Source organism: Salmo salar, chromosome ssa06 (genome assembly GCF_905237065.1).
Source record: "Salmo salar chromosome ssa06, Ssal_v3.1, whole genome shotgun sequence".
Taxonomy (NCBI): Eukaryota; Metazoa; Chordata; class Actinopteri; order Salmoniformes; family Salmonidae; genus Salmo; species Salmo salar.
The window spans coordinates 13,542,147-13,557,472 of record NC_059447.1 but is presented as its reverse complement, the minus strand read 5'-3'; the positions used below and the strand labels follow the sequence as shown (position 1 = coordinate 13,557,472).

The 15,326-nt window shown below is 44.9% G+C and overlaps 2 protein-coding genes across 4 annotated transcripts in view; both read right to left on the bottom strand.

Annotated features, from left to right (window-relative positions):
* The window catches only part of LOC106606355 (dual specificity mitogen-activated protein kinase kinase 6), a 28,980-nt gene extending 24,981 nt beyond the window's left edge, over positions 1 to 3,999 (bottom strand). The window contains exon 1 of one of the 2 annotated variants that reach the window (XM_045719810.1): positions 3,603 to 3,999. In XM_045719810.1, the coding sequence (XP_045575766.1) occupies positions 3,603 to 3,621 (19 nt within the window). In that variant the 5' untranslated portion in view covers positions 3,622 to 3,999. The remainder of the gene's footprint in view (positions 1 to 3,602) is intronic. The other variant, XM_045719809.1, reaches the window with a different exon arrangement.
* A 595-nt stretch (positions 4,000 to 4,594) lies between these two features.
* LOC106606358 (BTB/POZ domain-containing protein 17) lies at positions 4,595 to 10,904 on the bottom strand. Of its 2 annotated transcripts, none has more exons than XM_014202512.2 (3): positions 10,606 to 10,904; positions 7,037 to 7,322; positions 4,595 to 6,864 (listed from the first exon to the last, which is right to left on the bottom strand). In XM_014202512.2, exons 1-3 carry the CDS (start codon positions 10,697 to 10,699, stop codon positions 5,796 to 5,798), a joined length of 1,449 nt encoding a protein of 482 aa, XP_014057987.1. In that variant the 5' UTR covers positions 10,700 to 10,904; the 3' UTR covers positions 4,595 to 5,795. The 2 variants fall into 2 exon arrangements, with proteins under 2 accessions (XP_014057987.1, XP_014057986.1); XM_014202511.2 differs by having other exon boundaries at positions 7,037 to 7,367; positions 10,606 to 10,901.
* Positions 10,905 to 15,326: the final 4,422 nt, after the last annotated feature.

Genomic DNA, 15,326 nt, shown 5'->3' with positions numbered 1-15,326 from the left:
GGCAGAAACGGATCTTACGTGGCACTCTATTTCAGCTGAACTCCCTGACATACATTATACCTTCAGCGTCTGAGGTCACATATTTGACTAGTTGACAGCTAGGCCCACATCAGGCCTCATATCAATGAAGGAGCTATTAAAAATCCTACAACTCTAAGCATTTCAGGCATGGGACTATGCCGTATCCAACACTTTCTTTGTGGGAATGTCTGACGTCGACAAAACCAAGTTAGAAGTTCTCATGTTACAAATGGTAGCCCATATGGACGATGCTCACTGTGTTAACTTCCTCAGGGTTCGGGGGTCAGGGCAGTGTCCAGGCAAGAGAGGATGACTCCCAACCAAACAAGACATCCTTTCTGAATAGCTGTCATGAGATCCTTTGGGAAGCATGATGTCATTGGGCATAGCTCTCCTCCAGCTTTCTGAACCCCTTTTACATCCACCTGAACCCTAAACCCAGCCTAATAAGCTTACTGCACAACAACCCTTTGGTTATAGACAGTGGCTTACACTCCACTATACGCGTTGCTTTGCCATCAGCATCGTGTCAATGTGACATTCTACCTGTTACACAGAGCGTGTTGTAAAGCGTTGTAAAATAACCAGTGTTGTGTATAGTCAAGGCCATATGTAACCAAAATCAACTTTATTTCTCATTCAATTCACAAGATGGAATGAATGCGCACGTCAGCCATCGATTCTTGAGCTTGGACGCCGCCATCGGACATGACAACTCGAGCAATAGAGCAGATTTCCAAGGAAGCATTCCCTCAACGGCCTGAACCATGCACAGAAATAGCCTATAGGCCTAGGCGGTAAAATGAAATAATTGATGCTGACTAATCTAGCTACAGCCGTAGCTGTGGTGTGTGTGCATATCATGTTACAGTGATTCACTACCTTCTACAGGAAAACAACCCCACCCGGCCTTAGTCACAGACAGGTGCACCAGTTTGAAGACTCCTGCACAAGGTATGCTATATCTTCCGTGTGAAGATGAATACTCTGAATTCTTGGACAGCCCATTGGATGACGGCGTGAATGGCTGGGTCACGAGCCACCATCACAGCCGCCATCGACCCGCTTACACCGGCAACGAGGAAGCTACCAAGTAACAGGTTATTTTTCACTCTGGACAAGCAGCAGTGCTCTCTCTCGCTCACACTGAGTTTCTGTGCATGTGCACGGGTTCACATCACACTGCTACAACGTGGTAGGTACGGGACCAAAACAGCAGAGAAGTTTAGCCTTGTGCTTCACCGTTCTTAGTTGTCGAAATCAGCCCTTTATTGCTGCGTGGAACTCATTTCCATCTCAAATGACTCAAACAAACAGCAAAGTTAGCTTAAAAACCCCCCGAATAAAACAACACATCACAATGCCTCTCCGCTGTCTGACCCAAATAATTATTGGGCATAGGTACATGTACTGATGTGTGGGTAACTCAGTAACGTGTGTAACTGTCATTAGGATCTTTTTATGGTTCTATTGTTATTTAAGATGTGTAGTTGAGCTGTTCTTGTCTATTGACGTTCTGGGATTATGTCATGTTTTTTGTGGACCCCAGGAAGAGTAGCTGCTGCTTTAGCAACAGCTAATGGGGATACGAATAAAATACAAAATAAGTTTACCTCTAAACCTAGTCCTGGACTACAACGCACTTTCAACGGAGATAAACCATTGAGATTTATTTTTAATCCAGAACTAGGCTTAATCTGTGTCCTGGATGGGACTGGCTGCCAGTCAGAAGGCACACCAGTCAGACCGTGTTAACCCACTGTGCTAAAGCCTAGCACTGTCTGTAAGTCAGTCTGGATAAGAGCGTCTGCTAAATTACTAAAAGGTCAATGTAAAACAAAACAAAAAATGGGGTGCTTGAAAATGTCTCACATTGCAGCTGACATTTCTTGTGTGGGTGTAACCGATGTGAAATGGCTAATTAGTTAGCGGTGGTGCGCGCTAATAGCATTTCAATCAGTGACGTCACTCGCTCTGAGACTTGAAGTAGGGTTTCCCCTTGCGTTGTAAGGGCCGCGGCTTTTGTGGCGCGATGGGTAACGATGCTTCGGTGGGTATCAGTTGTTGATGTGTGCAAGGGTCCCTGGTTCGAGCCAGGGTTGGGGCGAAGAGAGGGACGGAACCTACACTGTTACATGGGCAGGGTAAACACCGTTTTAGAAGAGTGCATTATTTGTTGTAAAACCTCCTTAAGCAACAGCAACTTGAAATGAAAAAACAAGCATTGCAAAGCACTTAAGCCTACTCCACCCAATACCTTAAACAAAGTGAAACTGGCTACAGTGGTCAAGAAAAGTCCATACACAATGGAAAGGCTCATCCTACACTTTTACTATCAGCAAACAGGCCGTTGCTGCTCCTGAAAGAAAAGGTGAGCACCAATAACGTCAGCATAGCACAACAGTGTAGCATCTTTACAACCACAGGTTGCAGAAGTCACTGGAAGTACAAGTCAACACATGCATTCAGGTAGCTAGGCTATAGAGGGGCTGCCTGTGATAGCATAATAGTCAGTGAGCAGGCCTCTCACAATCCTGCTGGTAATGCCAGTAGGATTGTGTAGATCAGCACTTCCCAAATTGGTGCTGGGGACTTCAAGGGGTGCACGTTTTGGTGTTTGCCCTAGCACCACACAGCTGATTCAAACAATGGATGCTTGATAATCAGTTGATATTTTGAATCAGCTGTGTAACGATAGTGTTAGGGCAAAAACCAACATGTGCACCCCTTGGGATCCCCAGGACAGAGTTCGGGAAACGATGGTGTAACATAATGTCCCCATGTGTGACGTAGGAGGGCCTTGATTTATTTTCCACCAGGTGTTTTTTATTCAACATTGCTTGTTGCTAGCTAGCTACACATCACCTTGTGTCAGAGGGAGACCAACTGTATGATAGATCAGGCATTTGTAGAAAATATGCGAGACAAATACAAGTGGACAACTATTGCAAGAATGCGTGAGAGACGACATGAACACTCACACGGTAATATTAGACCAAGTAACGCTGTCGGAAAAAAATACATGACTCATGTTTTCCCATCAACCCACAAGTCGCGAGGCATGGCATGCGTGCTCCAAATAAAATAACGCACGCGATATAGCTAACGTTACATCGATACCGGTGTGGCTAGCTACGCACTTTTCGTTTGGTCGAATAGACAATGCTATAGGTAACGTTATCTCGCTAGGTAGGTAGCTAACTAGCAAGCAACAGTTGCAACTTGCAGCCCCAAGTAGCCTAACTAACGTTAGCAACGTTATCGCGTGTTCACAAACAATTGTGTACATTTCCAGGAATTGACAGGAAACAACCAACCCCGGGGAATCCGCATAAATGTTACGGTTTCTAGCCAGGTTACAGAGAAATGCAATCAGGCACCACAGTACAACTTGTACTGTAGCTAGCTGAAGTTAGCTAGCAACTTTGTACAAGGGCAGACCCTAACGTTAGGTTAAGCCGGAAACGAACTGATTTTAAAAAACGTCAATAATGCAATGACGCAATACCCTGACTTCCAGCAATGCATCTTTGTCAGATTCATTCTTGTTGCACAATTAACATTATTGTTAGAATTCTTACCTCCTTTAGAAAGAGACATTTCCCCCCTTTGCTTTGACGAGGGGAAGCACAAAGACTTTTTTTACTCCCTCCCTCCCTGCATCTACCCCGCTCAGAAGCTGCGGCTTGTCCTGCAACTACGATGCAAGTCTGTTTCAATCTTCATGCATGTTGCGTTAGTTTGTCTCCGTGTCGCAGGGCTTCTTGTTTAAAAAATAAAAAAATAAAAAAAGTTATAAACCGAATGGACATATGAATGCCGGCGAATTTAACTCGATTACGTTACAATACCAAACGTTACACTTTTTAGATAGCGAAGAAGTGGACGGATTAGTTTAGCATAGCCCGGTGCCCTGGGTGTGTGGAGATCTTATTCAGGAACAATGGAATGGTCTAAAATGAGTAAACTCTGTTCTCCCGGGGCACCGGGCTATGCAAAACCAACTCGATCAATCTGACGTCTGAAAGCTCGAGCGTCAAATGCGTTATGACGTTTTTCCTCCCTGTGTTGTACATAGTTGTGGGATATGTAGTCTGCTGTCATTGCCAACAAGCTTGGACATGTCCAAGACCAGTCCATGGTCACAACAATCATGGTTGAAAAATATATATATACATTCTAAGAATGTAATTGTATAATTTGTGGTTTTCAATGGCTTCAAAACATTTTGATTTCAGATAGATATCCCCATACAAGGCATGTGAAATTCATTTTGATAGGCATATCTTGGTTGTTTTTGATTAAAGCTTAATTTATACCATACCTACAGTACTATGAACTACAAGAGCTACAAATAGCTATGAAAAATTGCAATGCTGTATTGTTGAGTAGCAAAAACACATGTCTGCAGCCCCAAGATTATAAATGTGATGCCAGTTTGCAGGGTAGCCATTTTGTGTTTGCATTACTTTGTTGCATATGTACGGTATAAATTAGGCTTAAGTCACAATTGTCCTCTGTATCACATTGTGTTCTGCATATTAGGGTGAATCAAGTAAACAGACCAATTACAGACTGGGTAAAATAACATTTTATTCAGGATATAGGAAGAGGACATAGAGAGAGATATGGTAGCTACATGAACCAGTAACATTCTAAAGACCCGAAAGTATAATTTAGACCAACAATGTTGTCCATAGGCCTGTGCATAATTCATTATATAAGCACTACTCACAACAACACAATCCTTCTAAGACCACTAATACTGCCGGTTGACTTAAAGATTCAATAGAAATGCTCCTCAATTGCAAAAGAGTAGGGCAACAGCAAAATGGCTTCTAGAGAAACTCTGGTATAGGAATTGTCTGGTCACTGAGTATCAGCATGGCTATAATATTTAGGCCTGTAAACTTATGCTTGTAATTGTGACTAATGGTATGAATGCATGCTTTTAAATTGGCCTGTACTTATGGTGTTGGCAGTGTGCAAAGCAACAAAAGAAGCTTCACTTGATCCTGTGAGGTTTGGTTAGCACCAACAAAGTGAGAGTTCAGCTAATGGAAACAATACCAATAACTGACACTTTGATTTACTAGTAGTATCCTGTAGCTATGCAGATAAATTCATACAGTTAAATATGTCATAAAGAATGTGCCTTTCCTCTAATCAGGGGCAATCAAGGAAATATCCAAGTATTGACATAATCATATCTCAAACAAATACAGTGCAGTCGTGTTTGCCCCTACCATGTGTGTAAGATTGGGGGGGAAACAATGTGGAGGAACTGTTATTATCTGAAACTCTTTCATTGACTTCTTTAATAGATGCAGTACAGTTACAGCTGGCTCCAGACACCTCTTTTCAGAGCTAAAACAGTTTGGAGACAAACTTAACCACTACTGCAAAAAGTACCATTACCTTATGTAGAACAGAGGTGCCCAGTACCAGGCCAATAAACAGGAGTTGCGATATGAGTGTGCATGTGTGACTTTGTCTGCAGGCTAGGGGGGGTGGGACTCAGCAGGGAGGGCGGTTGGTTACGGTCATCACTGTCTGGGCAAGTTCCAAAGTCATAAACCCAGCCTATTTCTACAATTTCTGTTCTTGAAATATAACCTCAACCACACTGCAAACCTTATGCTGTGTACCTTAAATTAAGACCAAAAAGCAAATGTTTTGTTTTCATAATTATTTATGATATAGCCAATTTTTACTCTGCAACTTGACCATCTAATGGGAACCGTTGGTTACTAAGGCAACAACAACCTCTTGGCCTATTTTCTGGCAATGATGAGGCTGTGGTAAAGGGGCTTTACCACGACGTGCAGGTAGAGGGAGCTGTCGATGAGGTATTCAGACGCCCGGCGGTGAAGGTCGGCTTCCACCAGGAAATCCCCGGCCTCCTCAGTGCTCTGGTGGAAGTTGTAGACGTGACGAACCACCATTTTACCCCCCTGCCTCGCCGTCACGATCACCGTCTTCTGGAAGCTCACACCGGCGAAGTCGGGGCTGGAAGTGGCTGGGGTGACGATGATGCGAGGACGACCGCCGTCAGTGCGTGTGGCCTGCATCTCGTTTGTATAGGCGGAGCGCACGCTGAGCGGGAGCCAGCGCGGGGAGAACAGGGCGTTCCAGGTCACCCGCTTGCTGGTGTCGCTGCCGCTGGGGCCCAGCTGGGTCTGGAAGCTGAAGCTGCGGTCGTCGCGCGTGGGGTTGTTGATGACCCATGGAGAGCCCCAGGACGGTGACAGGTAGTTGCGTGGCGTGAATATGCTGCAGTTGACGTCAAAGTATTTGGCCAGCTGGACGGGCGAGGCCGAGTGGAACTGGAAGGCCAGGAAGAGCAGGTCACGGATGGACTCGTAGTATTTCAGCATGACTGGTGACTGCTTCTGCAGACGGAACAGGTGCTGTGGGGGGATCATGCCATAGCGCACCTGCCTCAGGGCATTCTCCACCGTTAGGCTGGCCGGCTGGTTCTGGCCGATCCAGGCTTCCAGGGCCTCGTAGAGCTCCAGCTCGCTCTGCAGGATGAGGTCGGAGCGCTGCATCAGGGACAGCAGCAGGTCGTCGCTGATGGAGCCCCACTCGCCGCTCTGCAACACCGACGACAGGTTCCAGGAGAGGTACTGGAGGCAGCTGTCCCTCAGGTTGGCGTCGCCAATTTGCATGGCGTACTGGTACCAGCCAACCACGTGTCCTGTCGGGGAGTCGCTGGACAGGTGCCCCGTCATGTACTGGCTCAGGCCCTGCTGGAGGCTCCACACACGGTACTTGCTGGCCAGCTTGTGCAGAGGGATTGCCTGGTCCAGGCGCACAGAGATGTCACCGCAGTAGAGGTACCTGCAGAGATAAAACAAGGCTAGATCGGTCTGCAGAAACATTGGCAGTCATTACCGAACTTGAAAGGTCACTTTTTTAAATAAAAATACATGAAACAACATTAGCCCATTTCTGTTCCTCCCCCATCCTCTTGAGGTGTACGCTCATTCTGCCCCCCCCCAGGTCCCCTCACCTGATGAACTTGTCAAAGACAGCAGCACAGTCGGCAGGCTCCCTCAGGACCAAGGTGCTGGTGTTGTGGCTGAGCAGCAGCTCCTCAAACACCTCGCTCTGCAGCGAGAGCACCAGCGTGTGCGCCTGGATCACCTTCACCTCATCCGTGTTTACCGTCTGCACGCGGAGGGCCACATCGCTGCCGTTGCCTTGGGCCAGCAGACCCTCCATGCGCTGCACCATTGCCATGGAGTGGTTCAGCGTTGTGGCGCCATTCTCCAGCGCCACCTCCTGCTTCAGCACGGCTGCAGGAAGAGAAGATGAAGGGATCCCGTTCAACACCGGGTCAACTGCAAGTGAAAACACCTCTTTCTCAATTCATCTGTCCTCGATTCCTCACAACCTCATTCTATTCACCGTTCTCTCTATTCTTTATGGCATCCTCCCCTTGGACCTTCTCCTCCAATACGGTTGTGAAGGAGGTGAGGAATTGCAGAAAGACAAATTGAGATAGAGCCCTTCTTCTCCAGTCATCACTCACTTTGACACTGAATGTTGAGTTGACAGTTGAGCCTTCTGCCAATCAACACCAACTCAACCAACAGATACTCAGTCCATGTGAGACCCGCCTTGATCAATGTATCGACATCTGAGTCTCTCTGATTGGCATCCTGTCCTACCCGACAACACTGGCACATCCATCAAGTCCCATCCAACTGTCTAATCAACACATCTTCCTAAAACATAAACACCCCTATCCAGCCAATCGACACCTCCTTCTAAAACATACACTACTACCGAGCAACTCAACACATTGTTTTAAAATGTAAAAGCCCTGCCGTTCCCTATAAACCCACCATGGCTCTCACAATGAATTACAACCGCTAACCAATCATTCATTATGACAAGCTGTCTACCAGCCTTAACACTCTACACTCTCTCCTTCAAAGCTTAATTAACAGTGCAGTGATAGCCATAAACTTGAAGAGTTGCTGAGTTCGTCTGCAGTTCAGAAGTGACTGACCCAGTCGCTAATGGGGAAATCTTACCCGTGGTTTGGGTTTAGGGTCAGCATCTTGGAGCGTAAAACACAATGTTAATAGACGGATAATAATGGATGATAATGGATGGTAATAGTGTAGGCTATGAAACCAATAGGCTTCTTGTCTTTAAGTACAATTATGCCTAGGCCATACTGTATAAGCACCAGACATGTCGAAAACATTTTTTTTATCCCCTGACTAAAATACTTTTTCAAGTTTTAAAATCCATATTTGCAGATTATTACATGAATAGACTGTATTAAATTGCTCGGTGTCTACATCACTGAGGACTTAACATGATCCTCTCACACCAGCACAGTCGTGCCTCTTCTCCCTCAGGAGGCTGATACGATTTGGCATGGCGCCTCAGATCCTTAGGAACTTTTACAGCTGCATCATCGAGAGCATCCTGACTGGTTGTATCACCGTCTGGTATGGCAACTGCAACCCCCTCGACCGGAAGGCCCTACAGAGGGTGGTACGGACGGCCCAGTGCATCACTGTGGGTGAGCACCCAGCCATTCGGGACGTAAATGCCAGGCAGTGTCGGAGAAAGGACTGAAAAATTACATACACTGCTGGTAAAATTATTATTACTTAGATGTATTACTAACACTACAGGGTCCCTGTGAGGTTGAGCACAAGATGTCTCCTTCTTCACTACAGGGTCCCTGTGAGGTAGAGCACAAGATGTCTCCTTCTTTACTACAGGGTCCCTGTGAGGTTGAGCACAAGATGTATCCTTCTTTACTACAGGGTCCCTGTGAGGTTGAGCACAAGATGTCTCCTTCTTCACTACAGGGTCCCTGTGAGGTTGAGCACAAGATGTCTCCTTCTTCACTACAGGGTCCCTGTGAGGTTGAGCACAAGATGTCTCCTTCTTCACTACAGGGTCCCTGTGAGGTTGAGCACAAGATGTCTCCTTCTTCACTACATGGTCCCTGTGAGGTTGAGCACAAGATGTCTCCTTCTTCACTACAGGGTCCCTGTGAGGTTGAGCACAAGATGTCTCCTTCTTCACTACAGGGTCCCTGTGAGGTTGAGCACAAGATGTCTCCTTCTTCACTACAGGGTTCCTGTGAGGTTGAGCACAAGATGTCTCCTTCTTCACTACAGGGTCCCTGTGAGGTTGAGCACAAGATGTCTCCTTCTTCACTACAGGGTTCCTGTGAGGTTGAACACAAGATGTCTCCTTCACTACAGGGTCTTCTTGAGGTTGAGCACAAGATGTCTCCTTCTTCGCTACAGGGTTCCTGTGAGGTTGAACACAAGATGTCTCCTTCTTCACTACAGGGTCTTCTTGAGGATGAGCACAAGTGGCACATGCACACTGTAGAGTCACATGAAAGGAAGTCTCAGCACGACAAGCTGCACGCTCACTCTCTTTAACGCCCTCCTTCCTCTGCCTCCATTGACACCAGCTGCTTCCTCCTGTTACTATAGGTTTAATGAGACACAGAGGGAGAAAGACTCCTGCCCCCCCCCCTACCCCCCAGTCTTCATGTCACCACTGTCGGCTAATCATGCACCTCCACTTCAAAGCAACCTTTGCTCAGTTCATTAGACACAACTAGCTTACAGCCTACATTTCCGTGACGGCAGCTGATGCTTGTGGGTCAAATGCATATTGCATTTGTGTAATTTGTGTCATTCACCCAGCTCAAACTAAATTGGACTTCAGAAGTTCAATTTGACTTTTGCAAGCATATTAATTGTGATCGGTTGACATGCCATTTAATTGTGACAGATTGATTTGTTCCGGCTAATTACTTCCTAGTTTAAAGAATTCCAAGAATTCCATTTGTTTCCTTTAAAATGCTGTGGTGAATTCGTTGCAATAGTTTGAAGTGAGAACTTCAGGGAAATTGATACAGCTGAGGATGATGCTATTAATAAAAGATTAAGAATTTTCTCCTCTAGTCAAGCACAGAGATTTTTAGAAGCTGGGGGGTTGAATCCCCTAAATTAAACATAGATATGCGTGTGTGTGTGTGCACACAAGACGAGCACACAAAACGCATGAGGAATAAACTGCCATGCAAATGAAGGCGTTATAGCCTGAAATAAAGTGTAATTCAATTGATGCTTCCCTGGTCAAGTCCTTCAATATAGGAAAGAGCATTTTCTTCAGTCTCTAAAATAGCATCCTCATCGATTCTGACTCACAAAGGCCACACAAAAACAAACATCTCAGGCTCTCCCTGCAAAGCACCACAGACAGACAGAGATAGGATGTGGGAAATGGAACTGGTGGGACAGTGCTGCTATTCCATTACTCAACCTAGTGCCTCAGGGCTTAAAGAGAGCAACCCACATGCAACGTGTCCCACCACCATTTCCCCAACACTGAGTGGGGCGATATTCCTCTAAAACAGAGTTGTATCTCTTTCCTATCCTTCATTAGGATAAGAAATGTAAATAGAATAGGAAATAAAACTGATGTTGTTGATGCACTATAGTGAGAGAGGAAAGTGGCAGTGACTAAATTAGACAAGCTAAACAGTTGATCACTATGCAGAGCAGTCTGTCAACACAGTCACCTTACCTCCTCCAACGGCGATGGGGTGGAAGCAAAGAGCCACGAGCAGGGTTCCCAGATAGACCCGGGCAGGGATTCCTCCTTCATAGGTGTTTGCCATATCTAGTCATATATATCCCCTCTCTCTCTCTCTCTCTCTCTCTTCTCTGTTCCTTCTTTTTCTTCGTTTCACTCTTTCCGTCTTCCTCTTGGTGCTTAATGTCTTTGTGTGTGTGTGTGTGTGTGTGTGTGAGTGTGTGCAAGAGGTGGGTTGCCCCGTTGTGGCGCCCTGACTCCCCGTCCCGGACTCTTTATGTAGAACGCCTGGCCTTTTTTCCCCGCCTGGTGCCTCTCACATCGCCTTGCGGACTCCATTGATTGGTGGAATCTGGCAGGGGCCGTTGCCATGACAACGGTTTGGATTCTGAATTTCTCCCTTTTCCATGTTAACATGGCATCGATCTGTGGCCCAACAGGGACTCTCTCTTTATTTTTTGAGTGTAGGTGGATGAGAAAGGGTGATTAAACACTATATTATGGAGTCAATATGAATCAACTATTTTATGATTAAGTACACTGTTATAATATAATTAGGGTATTGTATGTGAGGGTTTTATTTATGTTAATTAGAAGTAATGAGACCAATATGTGAAATCTGTGTCAATGGCACGATTAAGTAATTAACCACAGAGTTAATTAGTGAGGTGATATCTATAACGCCATATCAACACCAATCAATTTTAATACAAAATCCTATAACAGCATGTCTGCTGGAAATTGACAACAGTTCTCAGTAACGGCCTGATAATCTCCGTAATTGAAAGATTAGTGCATACCCATTAGAGCAGGGCTCTCCAACCCTGTTCCTGGAGAGATACCGTCCTGTAGGTTTTAACGCCAACCCTGTTCCTGGAGAACTACCATCCTGTAGGTTTTAACTCCAACCCTGTTCCTGGAGAACTACCATCCTGTAGGTTTTAACTCCAACCCTGTTCCTGGAGAACTACCATCCTGTAGGTTTTAACTCCAACCCTGTTCCTGGAGAGCTACCCTCCTGTAGGTTTTAACTCCAACCCTGTTCCTGGAGAGATACCGTCCTGTAGGTTTTAACTCCAACCCTGTTCCTGAATAGCTACCGTCTTGTAGGTTTTAACGCCAACCCTGTTCCTGGAGAACTACCATCCTGTAGGTTTTAACTCCAACCCTGTTCCTGGAGAACTACCATCCTGTAGGTTTTAACTCCAACCCTGTTCCTGGAGAACTACCATCCTGTAGGTTTTAACTCCAACCCTGTTCCTGGAGAGCTACCCTCCTGTAGGTTTTAACTCCAACCCTGTTCCTGGAGAGATACCGTCCTGTAGGTTTTAAATCCAACCCTGTTCCTGGAGAGCTACCGTCCTGTAGGTTTTAACTCCAACCCTGTTCCTGAAGAGCTACTGTCCTGTAGGTTTTAACTCCAACCCTGTTCCTGGAGAGCTACCGTCCTGTAGGTTTTAACTCCAACCCTGTTCCTGGAGAGCTAACCTCCTGTAGGTTTTAACTCCAACCCTGTTCCTGGAGAGCTACCATCCTGTAGGTTTTAACTCCAACCCTGTTCCTGGAGAGCTACCGTCCTGTAGGTTTTCGCACCAAACCTAATCTTGCGCTCCTGATTCTAATAATTAGCTGGTTGATAAGCTGAATCAGGTTAGTTAAAACTGGGGTTGGATTGAAAACCTACATGATGCAGGAACAGGGTTGGAGAGCCTTGCATTAGAGCGATGGTCACAGTCCAAATTTTAGTGTGACAATTTCAGTGCACTGCTCTCTGATTGGATTAGTGAACATATCCCCGTGTGGCTCAGTTGGTAGAGCATGGTGTTTGCAGCGCCAGGGTTGTGGGTTCGATTCCCACGGGGGACCAGTACGGGGAAAAAAACATGTATGAAATGTATGCATTCACTACTGTAAGTCGCTCTGGATAAGAGCGTCTGCTAAATGACTAAAATGTAAAAAATGTAAAATGATATCCGGCTAGGGACATCTGGGACTTCGTCGATTTCACTCATCTGTTTGTACTCTTCGAAAATAAAATACATTCACATGGATGTACACCACAGGAGGTTGGTAACACCTTAATTGAGGAGGATGGGCTCTTGGTAATGGCAGGAGCGGAATCAATGGAATGGTATCAAATACATTAAACACATGGTTTCCATGTGATTGATGCCATTCCAAACACTCCATTCCAACCATTTTTATGAGCCTTCCTCCCCTCAGCAGCCTCCACTGATGTACATGCTTGTCTTCTTGTTCATGCCTTGCTTTTATGACAAATGGCTTGATATGAATTCAGTATGGACAATGCTTCATGTCCAAATCGTCCTAAAATATCTAACATTGATTGTGTAGCTCAATAGATGGTTTGGACATGAAGTGTGACACATTCCAGTACTATTGACTTGCATTGGATTTGTGCCACGAATGAAAAACAAAGTTAGCATTTGGAAACAGTGGCCAAGTAAATAAAACCAAAGCATGGCACCGCTACAAACATTCTAGTGGGCTGGTCAAAAGACACTTCCACCATCAAAGACCTCGGTTAGGTACCCCTCGTAATATTATCTCTCAATTGTTGTATCTTCAACTGCTGTATCAATCCCCCCCCCCAATTCTTGCTCATGTTTTGTTGCTGCGGTAATCATGTGATTGCTATATCTTATTGATTGACATTGATAAAAACACCAAATAATACAAAATTATAAAAAATGTAAATGGATGCTGTCATCATACCTTGTCCATAGACTGCTTACAGGGTAAGGAAACCAATATGTCATTTGGGTGAACTATCCCTTTAATGTTGACTTATTTTGTGTTGAAAAGGATTGAAATGTGGTGAAGAGACAAACCACACTAACAAGCGGTACCTGAGTCCGTGCATGCAGAGTGACTGTGTGTCTGTGTGTTCTGTGTCACTGTGTTCTATTCCACTGTGTTCTGTGTTCTGTTCCACTGTGTTCTGTGTTCTGTTGCCGAGTGCAAAACGAATGTGCGTGATCCTCAGCGACAAAAGGAACAGCTGGTCAAAGAGTTCACGGGTTGCTGCTGCAGGCAGGGAACATGCTAATTGCTCTTACGGGGAACCATGAAATCAATACTGCGCATACTATCCACTCTGGTGAGTGGTATCAAGCTACATGCTCTCCTAAAAACTCTTACTCAGCCTTATTGACGAGCGTGAAGGTTACTGCCTGGTGCATTGTGGTCCCGACAGAGAGAAGCCGCCCGTTACATTGGCACATGAGAATTTGGTGATGACCTAAGAAGGTCAAAGGAATGTTGAAGTAATTGACCAATGAACAAGGTGTTCAATTGACCCTTTCTCTTCCGTGCAGTTTCGATATCGATTTCCTGTCTCTGGGGTAATGGGGAGTCAATACCCGAATGGTTTTGATGATCTCTTCTTCAGGGAAAGATGAAGAGATGTTCTCAAAGTGTGTTGGACCGCTGACTGGGATGAAAGCAAATGAAGGAGCCTCTCAGACTAATTAAGCAGGTTGATGTTTATTGGGATGAGTCTTGTACTTGAGGCAGAACTGAGCGATTACGGCTAGATGGACCAGCTGCAAAGACAGAATTGGCTATATTGTAAACATTATTGAAAACAAAAATGTGCTTTTTGGACTTAATTTAAGGTCAGGCATTATGGTCAGCAGTGTGGTCAGGGTTAAGGTTAGGGTTATGTTTAAAATCAGATGTGATGACTTTGTGGCTGTGCCAGCTTGTGACCACTCTGCAGAGCTGCCTCCAGAACAAGATGCATGACAAAAAACCCTAACCTGCACTAATTAGCCTTCAGTCTAATCTCTCGTTGACAGACGTCTATCGAACATCTGACCAAATTACGCAAGATTTTAGTTCTCTGTTAAATGAGATTACCTTCAGTCAAGTCAAATCATCTCTATTGAATAACCACCACATAAGACAGATAAATACATCTTTAGAAAGAATATGGATTTTGTTCATTATGGTATCCTACGTAGTCCACCAAGGATAGCATAAAACGTTGTTTCAGACAGAATTGGGTTGCTAGTAAGAATGCATCTATGTAGTTACCTACAGATGTCCTAGGAGATCCATACCTAGCCTGTGTGCTATGAATAGCATGACATGTTCTCTGAGGAGAGCTGGGCTGAGTTACTCTCTAATGAGGTCTGAGACAGGAAGGAAGGAATTGGGATGGCTGCTGGAGGACAGGGGACAGGAGACACTGCATCCCTTGAGGAGAAGTGATAGCTTGCCCTGGTCTTATGTAAATGTGTTGTAAATGAAATTAAATCAAACTTTATTTAAAGTGCATTCAAAATCGCAACACACTTTACATTAAAACAATCAAATGAATAAAGTTAAAGCGAACATGTATGAAGGATTAATAAAATAACAAAACACTGAGGATGTCTAAAACAATTACTGACTAAAAGCCATGCTAAAAGGTGTGTTTTTAAATGTGATTTAAAAACCTAAAATGGTGCCTGACCCTCTTACCTGACAGGCTGTAACCAACTATTGTTGCCATGGAATGACAATGAAGAAACATAGAGAGGCTGTATTTGAGATGATGATGCATGATTCAAAGCCATCACTCTACTTACAGTCAATTACAGACACTGACCGATCCCATCCAATAGGTTGAATTCAGACTGCTTTTTCAGAAACAGTGAGATTCAAAAGGAATATTTCGCTACCTAATCTAAACTTGTCGTCTCTCC

Coding starts and splice junctions, on each gene's coding strand:
- LOC106606358 (XM_014202511.2), bottom strand. CDS start 10,699: ATGGCAAACACCTATGAAGGAGGAATCCCTGCCCGGGTCTATCTGGGA. Junction 7,368..10,605: donor CCCCATCGCCGTTGGAGGAG/GTAAGGTGACTG, acceptor TTTCACTTGCAG/TTGACCCGGTGTTGAACGGG. Junction 6,865..7,036: donor GTCTTTGACAAGTTCATCAG/GTGAGGGGACCT, acceptor TTATCTCTGCAG/GTACCTCTACTGCGGTGACA.